The following is a 16509-nucleotide window of genomic DNA, read 5'->3' as shown; positions in this document are numbered from 1 at the left end:
AGGCTCCCAATCATATTATGGCTTTTTTTGGAGTCTAGTGTACTTGCCTTAAATTTTCCTATTGATCAATAACGACAACATTTACCTAAAAAAGTATTCTCTATTTATTTGTTATTTTAAAAATTTAACATAAAAATAATTAATATTTTTCAATTATATTCTTGAAAAAAGAAAAAAATAATAATTTATAAAAGGTTTAATATGTTTTTAATCCCTAATAAATACTTAATTTTTGTGTTTGTTTTTTAATAAATTTTTTGTGTTGAGTCCTCAATAAAAACAAATTTTTTTTATCCTTGATATTTTATTTTAATCATAATAAATTAATAAATTTTATATTTGTTTTCTAATAAGTTAATTCCTAATAAATTTATTAATTTATCATGGAACAAATATAGAATTTATTAATTTATCATGAACTAAAAAAAAAATATCAAAGATAACAAATAAATTTTTTATTTAGTTAAAGATTTAATAAAAACAAAAATTTATAAAAACAAAAAAAATAGAATAATCATTAGAGATGAAAAGATAATTAAGCATTTATAAAATACTATCAAATACTAATAAACAAGAGAGATAAACCCCGAGACGGATTCTGTAAAACAGTGGTACCGTGACGAGCTGCGAGCTCGATGGAGGCGGAATGGTGAGCCTGAACGTGGCGGCGAGGTTCCCTTCGCGCTTTGATCTAAATTATATTAACGCCAAAAGAGGCACGGCAATGGCTTCAGGGGACCAAAAGGCACCACCCCAAACCCAAAGGTTGCAAATTTATCCCAATACAAATTCTGGGGTCTCACCTTTCTGGAGAGGTAACTAACTCTCTCTATCCTATTTGAAATTTCCACCCCAAATGAAAAAAAGTTTAATGTTTTTTGGTTTTTGTTTGCAGAAAAGTACGAAAGAGAAGCCAAGAGGTATTGGGATGTTTTCTACAAGCGCCACAAGGACAGAGTTAGTTTTTCTTAGTATTATTGTGTTTGTGTTCTCTGTTAATGCAAATTTTGTTGCTCACTTGTGTATTCTATCAATACTACTTGTGTATGTGGTGTCTCTTTTTTTTGTAAAGGCAAAAAGTTGAATATTATTAATAAAAACTGGTCATTAACACAAACAAAGAGTGTCAAAAACCAGAAACAGGTCACAACCAGTAGATCCAATAATAGTGGATAGAATTTACATTTCAAATCATCCCACACAAGCTTCCCATCCATGTAGTGTGTGTTTGTTTTTCCGTTGAACACCCCCCAAACGGACGTTCAAGGATTTGTTGCGTCTCACAAAACGGTGCTTTGAAATGCATGTCCGTGGAATGAAACGGTAAAACTAACATAGCCGTAATCATTTTGTTCATAGTGCCACACAGCCTGATAATTGCAGATGAACTAGCTCAGTGGTATTGAAAATCAGCATTCATGTATCAACACTAAATGCTTACAAATTGCCACATAAACAGCCTCTTACTTTGTATTGAGTCCCCACTTCTCTTTTCCAGTACCTGTTTCCACTCCCAAAGGACCATCCATTTTGTGTTGTATCCTACCCGATAACATAGAGACTATATACCTGGTTTTTCTGAATTCCAACTATCTTAATATTCTACCAGACATGCTCTCGGGTCATTCAACCCACATGAATTTGGATACAGAAATGGACCTTTATTTTTTAACCACTGCCACAAATGAATTTTAATTAATTCCAACATAGCATCCAATCCTTTTTTTGTTGCTGTGAACACCAAAGAGTTCCTATTCTTCCAATTGTTCCACACAGCAGCAAACCAGACGACCTGCCTGATTTGTGCCTTTTGATATGTCACTTACCTAGTTTTAAGTCTCTCTCTCTCTCTTTCTCTTCTTTTCTTTTAATAAATATCAAGGCATTTGTTATGTGTAATTTGACTTTAGTGGTAATACCTTTCTTCAGTTTTTTAAAGATCGGCACTACTTGGATAAGGAATGGGGCGAATACTTTTCTGTGAGTAAAAGGAAATAATATCTATTTTTATTTTATTTGATTTGTGTTTTCTCAATGTGGTGTAATGGCTTAGTGATTTTCAATTTTCAGGGGGGAGGAAGAAAAGTGATTTTGGAGGTATATATTCCTGGATCATACTCTTTCTGCTTCTGTGGTTTATTAGTTTATCCTTTATTGTTTAACTGACTCAGAAATTATAATGTTGAGCATATATAATGTTGCTATTGGATTAGTGTGAAAGGAAAGAATAATCATCCTGATTTTATTTTTTGCATGAACCATACTGTGATCGTGGAGATAGAACCTTCCCACATTGATTTTCTTCTCTTCTATTCATAATTTGTGATATTTGCAATGGTTGTTTATTGATGAAGTACATTTTCTGTTTATTCTCCTCTCCAGGAGGTTGTTGGTCTAGTAATTTTCTTAATAAGTGATGCTCTCTACTAAACAGGTTGGCTGTGGAGCTGGAAATACTATCTTTCCTGTCATAGCATCAAATCCAGATGCTTTTGTTTATGCATGTGATTTCTCACCACGAGCTATTGAGTTGGTTAAGGTTGGAAGTCTCCTTTTCGTAAACTCTATGCCCAATCATCATCTGTTTGTATGTGCTTGTATAGTGACTTGACTTGGCTGTGTGTTTTTTGATTCAATCTTGTTATTGTTAGAATGTAAGTGAGTAAGATTTAAGAAGTTCTGCATTGGGTAGGAATGAGCAATTTGATTTGATCCACATATAAGTGAGAAGGACCCACAAACCTACTGCCTTGAGGTTTTGGGTTGGATGTGGTGTCAAGTTCACTTGTTTGGTTTTCTTGTGACTCATTGATGAAGATCTCCCCAGTGTTTTATCTTTTTGTATTCCCTAACAGATCTGTTAGTGCGAATATTTTTGGTAAGGTTCATGCAGAGAAATGTAAATTTACACAAGTGTCTGTAACCTTGTGTAAATCATGTTTTATCAAATAGACAGACATTGAGGAACCATCTTAATTTGTGATCTTTAATGCCACATTATGGGTATAAATTGTGGAAACTACCTCTTTTACACAGTTTATCCATTAGGATGTAGGTGGAATTTTTCAACTTTTGTCCCTTTAGAATGTTCCATTTGGTGGTCCTCTTCCACAATTCAGCTAACTTTAGGCCTTAGGAGTTCTAAATCTCTTTTGATAAAAGGGCGCACTTTATATTTGTTTAAAAAGAATGAATTTGTACTGCCTATCTATTGTGTTATAAAATAAGGAATTGTAATACTTTTTGTTTATATACATCTAGTGAGGACAAAGTTGTTTTCTTTATTGCAGACACATGAAGACTTCAAGGAATCCCATGTTAGTGCTTTTGTCTCTGATTTGACAGCTGATGATCTGTGCAACGAGATTCTTCCATCTTCAGTTGATATTGTTACAATGGTATTGAAATTCTGAATGGCAGTTTAAAACTTAAATGTAGACTAGAGTGATTATGGGATAACATTTTCTTTTGTTAGTTGCAAGTAATCAATTTTCTTGCCTTATTTCTGATAACTTTTTTGCTCTTATTATTGAGAATTAGTCATGACACTTGTTTATGTAGCTGACATTGTAAGCAGATATTTATGTTGTCTGCAGTGTCCCCAGAAAAGATGCCTTTAGTTTTGCAAAATATTAGAAAAGTTATCAAGGTAAGAAAGAATTCATCATATTTTCTAGAAACCTTGCTAGATAACTTTTTTGCATGTGATGTAAGTCATACCCTTTCTCCATTTTCAGCCAAATGGATATGTGTTGTTCCGAGACTATGCTACTGGAGACCTTGCTCAGGTGGATTTTGTTGCACCTTATTTCTTTAACTCTTCTAAAAAATTCAAAAGTGTACAATTTGTTATCCAATTTATTTTCTTCTGATAATTATTTATAAAACAATAGTAAATACTAAATAGAACTAAATGTGTCAGAATAAATGAAATCAGTAAAAAATTTCCTTGACAGTCATACGAATTTATTGATGAATTAGAGCGGCTGAAGGGAAAAAATGAAGCAGAGAATATTCATATTCTTTCCAGAAAAGCCAAATGTGTAGTCATTTGGACTAAATTTTTACTGAAAGATGATACTTAGTGATACTAGAGATACTTTTTTTTTTCTAAATTATCTTTGATGACTAGAAAAATCCAAATATAATTCTTATTGTTTTAATATTTTTTTTTATCAGCCATCTTATTGTTTTAATATTAAAGCGATTTAAATAATAATGTCTGTACTTTTAGGCTTTAGTTATGATTATTAATAGGTGGGTTGATTCTATACCTCATCTTCCTTATTTAACGTGAAACTGTTAGATCCTTACTTCTTAAATAAAATATGGTGATTTTTGGTTGATAGGTTTCTTATTTGAGTATGTGTTATTTTTGGTTGATAGGTTTCTTATTTGAGTATATGATGAGTTATATATCTATTTTTATGTTCTATAGGAAAGGTTCTCTAGCAAGGATCAAAAGATTAGTGATAACTTTTATGTTAGAGGTGATGGCACTGTAAGTTTTCAGTTCTGTCCATGTTACCTTGTAACTTAGCCCTCATGTGACTTTCTTCATTTCTAATGTAATACTCCTTTTGTTTCCTGTCCAGCGTGCTTACTATTTTTCAAATGAGTTCTTGACAAATTTATTCAAAGAAAATGGTTTTGATGTTCACAAACATCATGTATACTGCAAACAAGTTGAGAACCGCTCAAGGGAGTTGATAATGAATCGGTAATATATTTTATCACAAGTTCATTTTGCTCATTTTTATATGGTAATAATAGTTTTGTAACAGTTGTGTTTTTGCGTTAGGTAACCTATCATATAAAATGCTTTCTTGAACTTGTGGGTTTAGATTTTAAAGATAGGAGATTCCATTTGTTTGCCTTCAACATACACACACATATTGACTGATTATTCTTTTATGTTCTTCTTTGTTTGTTGGTTTCAGGCGTTGGGTCCAAGCTGTATTTCGTGTATCAGATAGTTCCAACTCCTCTTCATGTATAGGAGCCGAGGCCAATCATCTTGACAGTGGTAATGACAATAAAGAAATCAAGAAAAACAGTTTGAATGGTGGTTTAAATGATTCTGCAGTTGACTTGTCTGAGGGTGTGGCAGTTGACATGTTTGGAGTCTTACCTTCCAACGAGTATGAGGTAAGGTTCTCACCTTTGCTCAGTCTTTGCTTGTTCACTTTTAGTTCTTACAAAAATATTAATCAGATTCCATGTAATCATTTCTTACCTTCCAATCAGGAGAGTGAAAATTAGATGAACTCCTCCTCATGACACTCTTTCTCTTCAGTTGTTGTTCCAGCTTAGAAGCTTGATGTACTAAGTTCTCCAATTCCACATGATTTTGCCACTCCACAACATCCCTTACATCACTATTTAGCCCATGTAGGAAACGAGCCATAGTAGCCTCTCAATCCTCCATAACATTAGCTCTAATCATGGAAACCTCCATCTCCTTGTAATACTCATCAACACTTCTACTACCTTGTGTGAGTCTTTGTAGCTTGTTATGAAGCTCTCTTTGATAAAGAGAAGGAACAAATCTTCTTCTCATCAACCTCTTCATTTCTTCCCAACTATCCACCAAGGGTTCTTTATATCTCGCCCTCTCCCTTTGTAATTGGTTCCACCAGATGAGAGCATAGTCAGTGAGTTCCATGGCTGCTTCCTTCATCTTTTTATCCTTAGTGTAATTGTGGCATGCAAATAGTTGCTCAATTTTCATTTCCCACTCCAAATATGCTTCTGGGTCACTCTTTCCTTGAAAAGGGGGTATGTTTAGCTTTACTCCTTCAATTCTGTCCTCTCTAGCATCACCTTCATTATTTTTCCATCTCCTCCTTCTACCTCTACCATCATCGCCATTTTCTTGATTTTCTAGTTGTTCAATTATCCCATACAGCTCTTCGGTATGTTCTGTCAACATTCTTTGCATTTGGGCTGTAATGGCATCAATCAACAATTTATTGTCTCCCCCTAGAGGAGGGATACCATCACCACTTGTACCTGTCATATTTCAAGTAAAGGACCAAAAAAAAAAAGTGGAGTAATAGGACCTCACCACTTTTCTCATGTGTTTATACTCAAAAAGATGTACCACTTGTGTATAATGCTTTCTTTTGTGACTTTTTTTCTAATGTTTCACTCTTTGCCTTTTACCACTCCCTCACTTAAGTTCTTACTTGAACTAACAATTTGTAATCAAGAAGCATTTTTAAAGGTAGCAATCACAGAGCTTAAACAAAATTTTAGCACCAACAAATGCAAAGTAGTAAAGAGCAATTTCACTACCAACAAACAAGCAAGACAAACATTAATTTTATGGAAAAACAATGATTAGAGAAGACACTTGACACTTAGGAATTTAATCAAACAAGTGCGGTGCAATGAATTTAATGAACACAGCGGATGTACTTTTTTTTTTTAACTTCTTTTGCTGCAGATTTTTTTTTACTCAAAATGATTCTAATAATGAAATATATAATTTTGGAATGAAACTTTGAAGTTGCAGCAACTGAGAATGAAACTGAACTAAAATCCCCTACAAAACAAGCAAATATTTAACACTCAACAACAACTTAGCCCAAATCACATGGATTGAAAGGATTAAAGTTTATGAACAACGATGAACATGGGATGAACTCCAAGAACACAAATGCAGAATTGTATCAGTGAACAAGAACTGAAGAAAAAGACACACCGGGAAATTGAAAGAATAAATTATGATCAAACACAAGGCTATAACAAAATTGCACAATTCAAATTTGAGCAAACAAAATTTAGGGGTTTAGGGTTACCCAAAAATGCAGAACATGATGGATGAACTCATCCTTATTTCCAACCCTAGAGCCTTGCTTTGAATACCAAATGATGTGAATCCCCTTTGCCTTGCTTCAATTCGGATCAATTCTAGGATGGAATTCGCACACCAATTGAGCTAGAAACGTATTTTAACCTTTATTTGTTTTTCAGCCTACAAAACTCGAATTGGAATGATTCCAAAACAAGGTGAAAGACGACGTTTTGAAATGCAATTTAGGCACAAAAAACACCGAAAAAGGTTAAGTAAAATGAGAGATATGCAAATAAGAAATTCGAACAGAATTACAGAAATAGCATTACGGAAATTAAACAAGGAAACAAAAAATGTGAAAGGAAGAATAAGATAGGTGCCACAAACAATGATGTTTGATAAGCCTTGAGGATTGCCACAAGAATTGAACAATTCTTGATAAGATCAAATGGTTCAAGGCAGAACCCTAGCATAGATAATTTTCACACTTCAATGATAAAACCAGCCAAAAGTCCATGTCCACTCACTTCACAATTGATTCATACAAATCAGTTCTCATATTATTATTGTTTTTTATTAAATGCCTTAGTCAATAATTGTCTTCTATTCTCACTCCACGCATGCAGGCCTCTAGATTTTGGGTCCCTTCATACAATTGGATTGTCCTTAGATTAGCCATTATATGCTGCAAAGCTTCTTGGATCGTTTTAGTTCTTGCTCTTGTCATGAGCCCTCCTATGCCTTGTATTGAGTCTTGGGCTTCCTTCTGGGCTTGAGCTTGGTCTTTTTGATGTCCTTATCAATCTCTCAACTGTTTCGGTGTTTTGGTTTTTAAAATGCTTGTTTTTGAAACAATTTTCAAAACTTAAATTGATAATAGACCATCAAACATTTTTTTTTTATATTTTTTAGTTGCTAAAGGTGGGGTGGGAGGGGTGGGAAATGTCAGGGATGGTGACAAGGAGAGCTTGCTGAAGCAGAAGAGAATTAAGAAGCATTTTTTTTCCTTTGAAAAATTGTTTAAAAATAGTTTTTTAAACCATTAAAAATAGTTTTTTAAACCAGAAAGGGAGAAAATAGGCCCTAATTTTCCTTCAGTATAATTCTCAATTTTGATAAATTTGGAGCATTTATGTCATTAACATAAGCTTTATGGCCTCTATTTTTTGCTTATTTTTCACAATTGGTTTCCTTATTTGCACATGTGTTTTCACTTTTCATCACTTGAGTTTTTCCTGTTAGATTATTGAGATCAACCTTAGAGGCTGGAATTTCAAGATTAGTTTACTTTCAAAAGAGTACCAGCATACCTGCAAGTCAACAGGTTTGATGCTGTGGGAATCGGCTCGGTTGATGGCGTCTATCCTTGCAGAAAATCCCAACATTGTTGCAGGAAAAAGGGTCTTGGAGTTGGGGTGTGGCAGTGGGGGAATCTGCTCCATGATTGCTGCTAGAGATGCTGATCTAGTAGTTGCAACTGATGGAGATGGCTTTACACTTGATATCCTGACCAAAAATGTTGCATCCAACATTGAGCCATCATTACTGACTAAGCTAACCACAAAAAAACTGGAGTGGGGAAACAAGGACCACATTGAAAGCATAAAGGAAGTAGTGAGCAATGGAGGGTTTGATGTCATCATTGGCACAGATGTGACATATATTCCTGATGCTATATTGCCATTGTTTGCAACTGCTAAAGAACTGATTGCTCCCAGTGGAAACAAGGAAGATGATAATGTTCCTGCACTTATTCTTTGCCACATCTTTCGCCGAGTAGACGAACCAACCTTACTTTCGGCTGCAGCCCATTTCGGGTTTAGATTAGTGGACAAGTGGCCTGCTGGAACTTCAACTAATTTGTCTCATAGAATTATTGGCAATTGGTTTGTTGACAATGATTTAAAGGATGATCTTCCTAGTACAGCATTAAACATCTTGCTCTTCTGCAAGGAGTGATATTGAACAACTTGATTCTTCTCTTCATTACTATTAAAAGTGAGAAGTAGAATGTAATTTCCTAGTTGATTCATTTAAGTACTCGACAATCCGTGTGGGCTCATTTTTGTAAGTTTTTGGTGGAGAGTTCTGTTTTATTTATTTATTTATAAATTTTGTAGCTTTGCTCCCCCACTTGGGGGCCTTAGACACGGACACGTGATAGTTATGCACCCTGCATCATTTGCTAGGAAATGCAAAAGGACCACTTTCTGAGTTTTTGTTTAGTAATTATGATTGTCAATTACTGTTTTGTTGCTAGATAGTTTTTTAGCTGAATCATTAGCACAATTGACGTCAACAAGCATAAGAAAATTCTAACTTTGAGCTTCTTTGGTTCTACCAGGTAATATAGCCAACACAAGCTACTTTAGACTAGTAAAGAATTAAATAAACAAGCTATAATAAAGCACAAATGTTTTTTCTTCTTTCATTTTCACTTTGAATTAAATTGATTGTATTAACAATGTAAAAGTTTTTATAAATGTCATCTAGTTAAATTATGTATGATTAAATTGTTAACTTTTGTAATAATTATTTTAAAAGTAGTGATTTTCAATTGGTAGACTTGTAAAAGTCTTATTCTTTTACTTCTAGTGTTTTTTTAACAGCTCTTTTAGTCTTTTACTTCTAGTACTAGTTGAGCATTAGTTTAGGCAGCATTATTGCTCAGGGTAATTTTACACATAATGTTTGATAAATTAAGTTAGAGTTTGTTTAGATTCAAATGTAGTTGTCTGATTGGATAAATCAAAGCAGTGAAAAAGACCAATTATCCATCCACATAACTATAATTTATTTACTAAAGTTCTTACAACTTTTTTAAAAATTATTTTCTGTATGGTTATTGCGGTCCAAAGGAGGATATCTTGCAGATGGTATTCTTATGCAACAAGTCCATTACACCAATGGAACTTACCCCCTTCCTTCGTACGGCTGAAACTTCAGAAATAAAGAAATGAAAACAAGGACCACTCAAGAAACTGTCAATTGAATTCACTACTCGCACATTCACTTTTTATTCAAATTAAAGCATTATATTATTTCTTTTGTTATAAAAGACTAAAAAGTATGTTGATTTTCTATGAACAGTTTATTCCTGGCTGCATGCACATATTCTTGGGTTCTATATCTGCATAGGGTGCAGCACTCTATTTACCTTTACATTACAATAAGGTGAGGAGTACTCTTCCATTGAAAAATCCTTTGTTTAAACATTAGGCAATAGATTGTTTAATCTTCAAAAGCTTAAGGGGTTTTCCCAAAGAAAATTAATAAATATTATCATTTAATCATATAATATATATATATATATATATATATATATATATATATATATATATATATATATATATATCACATCAAATATCAATTAGATAAGCTTATATAGAGTATTATTTAATCATATAATATATCAATTAATCGATAAATATTATCTTTTAATCATGTAATATATCAATAATCAACAGTACTCCTCGACTAATTAGATTAATCAATTAAATGATAATATAAGAGTTACATGATTAAAATCAAATTCTACTCTAATATACATGTTTTACAATGTGGAAACATATAAGGCACGTATTATTAAATGATTAATTATTCTGCTTAACAAAAAGAAACAGTATATTAATAAGTATATTGTTTCTTGCTCTAATCAGAATTCATGCTTAAATTGGAAAGGAAGCAGATACAGTTAAAATCCAAAGATAGAATTAGATTCCCATTAATAGTGCTTGTTCAGAAAAATTGGTTAGTTTAGATAAACTGAGACCACTTGATGAAATTCTCGTGACATGCAGAATGACACTCCCAATAATTAAAGATTGACCAGGTAGTTACATGCAAATTGCTTTCATTACTTTTATTTTAATTATGTTTCAACTTTATGTTAATATTGAAGACTCGATCGGCATCCTTCAAAACAACTGTAAGTAAAAAACAACAGGTCTACAAAATAAGGAGTAGGATATATAACAAATCTAGAATTAATTATGAGTACCGTTTGATTTAACTTGAAATTATGTTATTATTAAGAGAAATGCTAACTACACTCTCCCTTATACTTTCTATTTAATATTTTTCCTATAATTGGTTAAAATTTATTAAAAATTATCAATTTTGATGGATCTCACTTATCATTTAATGATTCTCTGATTTCTGATTTATATATGAGATTTATCAAAATTGATAATTTTAAAAAATTTCAGTCAGTCATAAAGAAAATGTGTTATTAACTTTTCTGTTATGTTAATCATACTACTTTTGTGAGACAAATGAAAGTGAAAACAATGAAAGGAGAGATTTAAAATTAGCAATGTATGGAGACCAACATTAGATATAGAACTTTTTTTCTCTCTCTTTTAAAACCTTTGTTCAATTTCACCCTCAATAGAAGCAAGCCCTACACAATTAATTAGCATAATTTATGCCTTTTGATACTAGCACATATGTATTGATCAAAGTATTACATGATTGTGTATATATAGATCTTTATATCCATATCATCACTCGTTTTTGCTAAAATTAAATATAAAGGTACACATTCATCATTTAGGTATATAACAAGATAAATCCACAACAACAACTCCCTTTCCACACACAGCTCTTCCTTTTTTCAACCATAAATATATAGAAAATACATATGTTTGTCTTAGTTTCACACCATTGAAACTTTTGCTGGAGGATTCAATTGACGTTGATCCATTTCATCAACAAGAATTTTTACAACCTGAAAGTGATATGAGAACTTATATTCAGTGAAACAAATGTCAGTGGTTGAAAATTTATATACCAAATACTATAGTATCTAATAGGGACACAATATCAATATACCTTTTTAATTTCATCACAAAAATAAAAAAACGTAAAATTAAGTTCCATGACATAATAAGACTGACTGAATTAACTAAAGAAAGCAACTCAATGGTATGGAAATTAACTACTTCCATTTTTTAAGCCAAATTTAACTATTTCCATTAATGCATGTCAGAGAATTAATATGACTTAATTTTTCTTTAAAAAGCTAAATTGGTTCATAAGAATATACTATATAAGAGCTACTTCAACTCTTTACATTCCCAAAAATCAGACTCTGGCATCCTTCTAACAAACCGATTAAATACACTCTAATAATACACCATTAGCTAGAAAGAGAGATGAGTAAACAAAAACCATGCTCTAATTTTAATCAAATCTATCACCACTACTGCAAAATCAAGAAGCTCATTGCTGATAAAATTTTCTTCTTAACTGAGTATCCTCCAAACCCTAACAGTTTGGTATGAACTCAAAATCAGGAGTATAATTTAAATATAATTTTAATTTTCATATAACATATATCAGATGCAAACATAGCTAGCTGTTGTTTCTTAATTAATAGTATAAAACCAAAAGATCACTTTCTAGGATTTTCCATAGGTGCTTTAATTAGTCAACATTTAACCTCTTAAAGGTATTAGATTCGTAGGTTAACTGAGAGCATAAAATCAAAATTCATCAACTAATTAGAGTCACACATACTTGTATTTGTGAAAACAAAGCGCACACATGTGCCTCAGACAAGCAGAAATAAAAAAAAAAATGCCTTTCATTAGGAAACTGATATACTTCAAATCAGCATGCTAATTTGGAAAAGACGGCATGCTAATCAAGAAATATCCATATATGCAAGAACAACAGTAATATGGAAAAGACATACCTGTGATAAGGAATGTGATGCGCATATAACATATATACTATTGAATGATATGACTGCAAGAGTCCAAGTTGCTAGCTAGGGTTACTTAATAGCATATAAAAGGGAAAGTGAGAAAGAAAGAAACAATATATATATATATATATAATATCACAAAGGATAACAAGAAAGAAATGATGATGGGTGACAGATAGAGAATGAGCACGCATAGTTTCAAGCATGAAATCTTATATCATCCAAGAAAATACCATGTGTGCTCACTCTCTTCTGTCACCTCTCTTACCCTTCATTAATATATCTCCATAGAATTAATGAAATCTGATGTGTATCACTACTCCTTATAACTAAAGCTAATAGTAATAATAACCTGCTGCTTCTGAAATGGGTAGGATGAGGGTTAGGGAGAGAGAAACAAACAGGGCCTTTTTCTCACTCTTTCTCTCTACATTCAACAAAAGTTCACTTTCTATATATGGAACAAATGAAATGACAAACTTGAATGCCCTTGTGTGAAGAGGTGAAGGATGCAGGGTTTATATAGAGCCAGAAAGAAGGAATGCTTGCATCACGTATACACGGAATAAATGTGGGTTTATCTTCCATTGCTCACTTATTTATAATATTCTAATTATAACAACTAAAAAGAAAAAAAAGGAGAAATTAGAAAAACAAGTGTAAAAATTAACTTTATGATCTTTACATATGTATATGCAACAACCCCAACCACAAGTTCATTATTCTTTGCTGCTATACCAACGGTCTTTTATAAGCCCTAACCAGCTTAAAGGCATATGGACATTCTAATCAAGGATTTTTGTAACAAAAGGATTTTTGTCTTTTTAAATTTATTTACTGGAAGAAAACTTTTATTTTATTTATTTGCCTATTAAAAGTTTAAGATAATATTATATTCTCTTTGTTTCAAAATAAGTGTTCCATTTGAAAAAAAAATGCCTCAAAAATATGTTAGCTTCTCAATGTAATATTAATGCCTTTTTTCACTAATACTTCTAATAAGTATAATTTTAATTTTTTAATGTAATACTAATACTATTCACTTTCATTTATTTAATAAGATTAATTTTATAAAATTATTATTCACTTTCATTTGATTATTATCTTTTCTTGATCTATGTAAAATAATATAGAACGACATTTATTTTTGGATGGAGGGTGTAATTATTAATCTTTCAATTATTTACTTAATTTCTTTAGTTCTTAAAAAAATTACATAAACTTATCATAAATACAAGAATTAATAGTAATTTGTGGATGATATAATATGCGATGGTCAAATAATTAGCTAATTACTATGTAATTAGTCTTTAATTAATCTACGAAAAAAATTCTGGTTGGCCCATGAAAAAAGTGCTTGTGAGTGTTTCCAATTGATGCGATATTTAGCTAGGACGTTAACTTCTTGATCTTTTAATTTTTTGTCATTATACACGTGATTAAGGGCATGTTTATAAGCTTCTCTATAAACAATTACATCGGAGAAGGAAAAAAAAAACTTTTCCAAAAGTTAAAATTAATAACTTATGCATAAACGTATTTATATAAATTCTTTCGTATTAGTTTCTTCACGAGATAATTTTTAACTTAGAGTAAGCTAATTTTAACCTTTTCTTCTTGATTTATTTCTATGAAGAAGTTTATCTAAATAATCCTAAAAGCTACTAGAAGCCTAGAACATATTACATCAATTAATCCCATTGGGTTATAAAATTTTAATTTCAGTCAAAGACGCTAGCTGTATGATTAAGCATATATTCAAAACTGAATATAAATTCACTTTTTGAAAATCGATGAGTTATATCTAAAGATTCTTAAGAACGACAGAAAGTCATTAAGAAAGGTTCTTGTTCTGAATGATCATGCCAAAAACTAATTAAGTGCAACATTATTGTTGTCCATCTTAAAGGAATATTCATGGTTGTTATTAGGAACAATATGCTGCAGATCAACACATGGAAGTATAATGGCAGGTTCCCCTTTCTTTAATTAATTAAAGAAGGAGGGGAGAAAAAAATACAGTGGAATTGCTGTTCATCACGAGTTAAACTAGCCAAATTAGTGCTTGAAAATTTTCTTAAACACAAAGATCTAATGCGGCGCTAAAGCAGTTTAAAGTATATTTGCTTTATGCTTTATATTAGTTAAATCATTAATATTGATGCAAAGTAACTCATTGACGTCAATGTTCGAACCTATCACTGCTCGCTAAGTGCATGATTTGAGTTTGAGCCTAGCTTATGCCTTTAAAAGCATTCCCCCTAATTGTAAGATATATAATAGAGTATTAACATTTAATTGATGGTACTTTTGCACATGCTTAGGGCATTAAAATTAATTATATCATATTAAACGTGAGTAATGTCATGGTATCTTAATAAATATTTTATTTTGAGAATCATTTAATTTTAAAAATAAATGTACTTTATCTTTTCAAAAGTCAAATTCAAAAAATATTTGATATGTTTAAATGGTAATATTATCACAATTCGTCATGATGATTATATTATACAAATTTTCTGACGTTAACTATATATAAACATAATTTTAACTAACCACTTTGATTTGTTCATGTGCTTGACTCAACATACAATCTATGCCATATCCCATTACATAATGTATCTATTAGGTCCAATGTATGGAAAGTGGTGGTCCTAACTCTGTGATTGATCTACCTGGATTGATGATGGATGGATAGCCTTTTGAGATATGAGGGGCTCAATCCAAACTCCTTGATCGGGTCTACACATACAATAGTGAAATATTTAATTACAAAGGTACTTTGACACTTAACAAAAAAAACCCACGCATGCTGGTAATAATAAATGTGCTTACTTATATACTCCTTCAATAATGGACTCAACTATAACATTCGTATGCTAACAAAATTTATATGACTGAAAATGGACTCTATTTCTATGCTTAATGGTCTAGGAATAGAAGTTATATATTTTATTCTTGAAGTAATAAGGTGACTTTAATTCAAGGGATAGCTGACCATGGTCAACATGTCCTTCAAAGGATAGGACTTTGGATCTGAATTAGACCTTAAACCTAATCAATAACAGTAACCTCGTGATCGGAGAAAGTTAAGGCAATCATTTTTGGTAAATATAAACTAGTATGTATAGTGTCCTAAGGTAGGGATGTTGGCACATTAAATTGGATCGATTTTAAAAAGAAAATTAATTTGATCCAATAATTTTAATTTTATTAATTTATCATTTAATTAATTTTTGATTTTAATCATATTTTTAACTGTTTTTAGATACTAAATAAAAGGTAAGATATGTAATAAAAAATAATTTAAATATTAAATATTTTATTTATATGTCATTATATAACTAATAATAAAATACTTATACATCTTAACTCAAATAATTAGTAAAAATATCTATGATTAAATATATTTTCATAAATAGATATAAGCTATATGATAATTTATAAATATATAAAAAATAAAAATAAAAATGGGTGATATTATAAATTTATGAATAAAAATATATATATCTATAAGTTTAGTTTAGATGAGTTTCTAAAATTAAATTTGAAATTCAATCCAATCAAGTATAAAATTTTGATTTTTTTAATTTTTTATATGTTTGATTTTCGATTTATTTAGATTTTTAGATCAATATTTTCGATTTATGTATATCCTTAATGATAGGGTGTTTCACGCCTGACAGGCATGATATACAAATTTTGAGGCCATTGCCATATTATATATATGAACCTAATAACCATATCTTAATATATAGAAACTATATATATAGCTAGATATATATCGTACCACTTCTAATGATGATACGAGGTGGGATACCACAAAGGGCATGAGAAAACTTTCCCCAATAGGAAGTGCCATATGAATATAAGGTTTTCATGTCCCTTTTTGCTGAACAGGGAGGACCATATCGTTACTTACGTGGTTTGTTGATTCCGAGTGTTTGATATATAAAGAGACATGAAATGACAGGGCGAAAGAAATTAAACAAATATTTTG

At 31.2% G+C, this 16509-nt stretch overlaps 1 protein-coding gene, 1 long non-coding RNA gene and 1 other non-coding gene across 3 annotated transcripts; 1 reads left to right on the top strand and 2 right to left on the bottom strand.

Moving 5' to 3' along the window:
* Positions 1 to 567: 567 nt before the first annotated feature.
* On the top strand, positions 568 to 9013 carry LOC100789229 (uncharacterized). The gene is made up of 12 exons (XM_003545339.4): positions 568 to 815; positions 896 to 957; positions 1930 to 1980; positions 2071 to 2097; positions 2435 to 2539; positions 3291 to 3398; positions 3578 to 3649; positions 3738 to 3788; positions 4439 to 4501; positions 4596 to 4720; positions 4941 to 5148; positions 8042 to 9013. Exons 1-12 carry the CDS (start codon positions 647 to 649, stop codon positions 8756 to 8758), a joined length of 1758 nt encoding a protein of 585 aa, XP_003545387.1. The 5' UTR covers positions 568 to 646; the 3' UTR covers positions 8759 to 9013.
* Positions 9014 to 11213: 2200 nt separating this feature from the next.
* Positions 11214 to 13171, bottom strand: LOC121173492 (uncharacterized). Its single transcript, XR_005888502.1, has 2 exons — positions 12498 to 13171; positions 11214 to 11528 (listed from the first exon to the last, which is right to left on the bottom strand). It is a non-coding gene; the product is annotated as an uncharacterized lncRNA (long non-coding RNA).
* On the bottom strand, positions 12668 to 12779 carry MIR156X (microRNA MIR156x). Its single transcript, NR_126708.1, has one exon. It is a non-coding gene; the product is annotated as a microRNA MIR156x (primary transcript).
* Positions 13172 to 16509: the final 3338 nt, after the last annotated feature.

Source organism: Glycine max, chromosome 14 (assembly GCF_000004515.6).
Source record: "Glycine max cultivar Williams 82 chromosome 14, Glycine_max_v4.0, whole genome shotgun sequence".
Classification (NCBI taxonomy): domain Eukaryota; kingdom Viridiplantae; phylum Streptophyta; class Magnoliopsida; order Fabales; family Fabaceae; genus Glycine; species Glycine max.
This window is presented reverse-complemented; position numbering and strand designations above follow the sequence as displayed.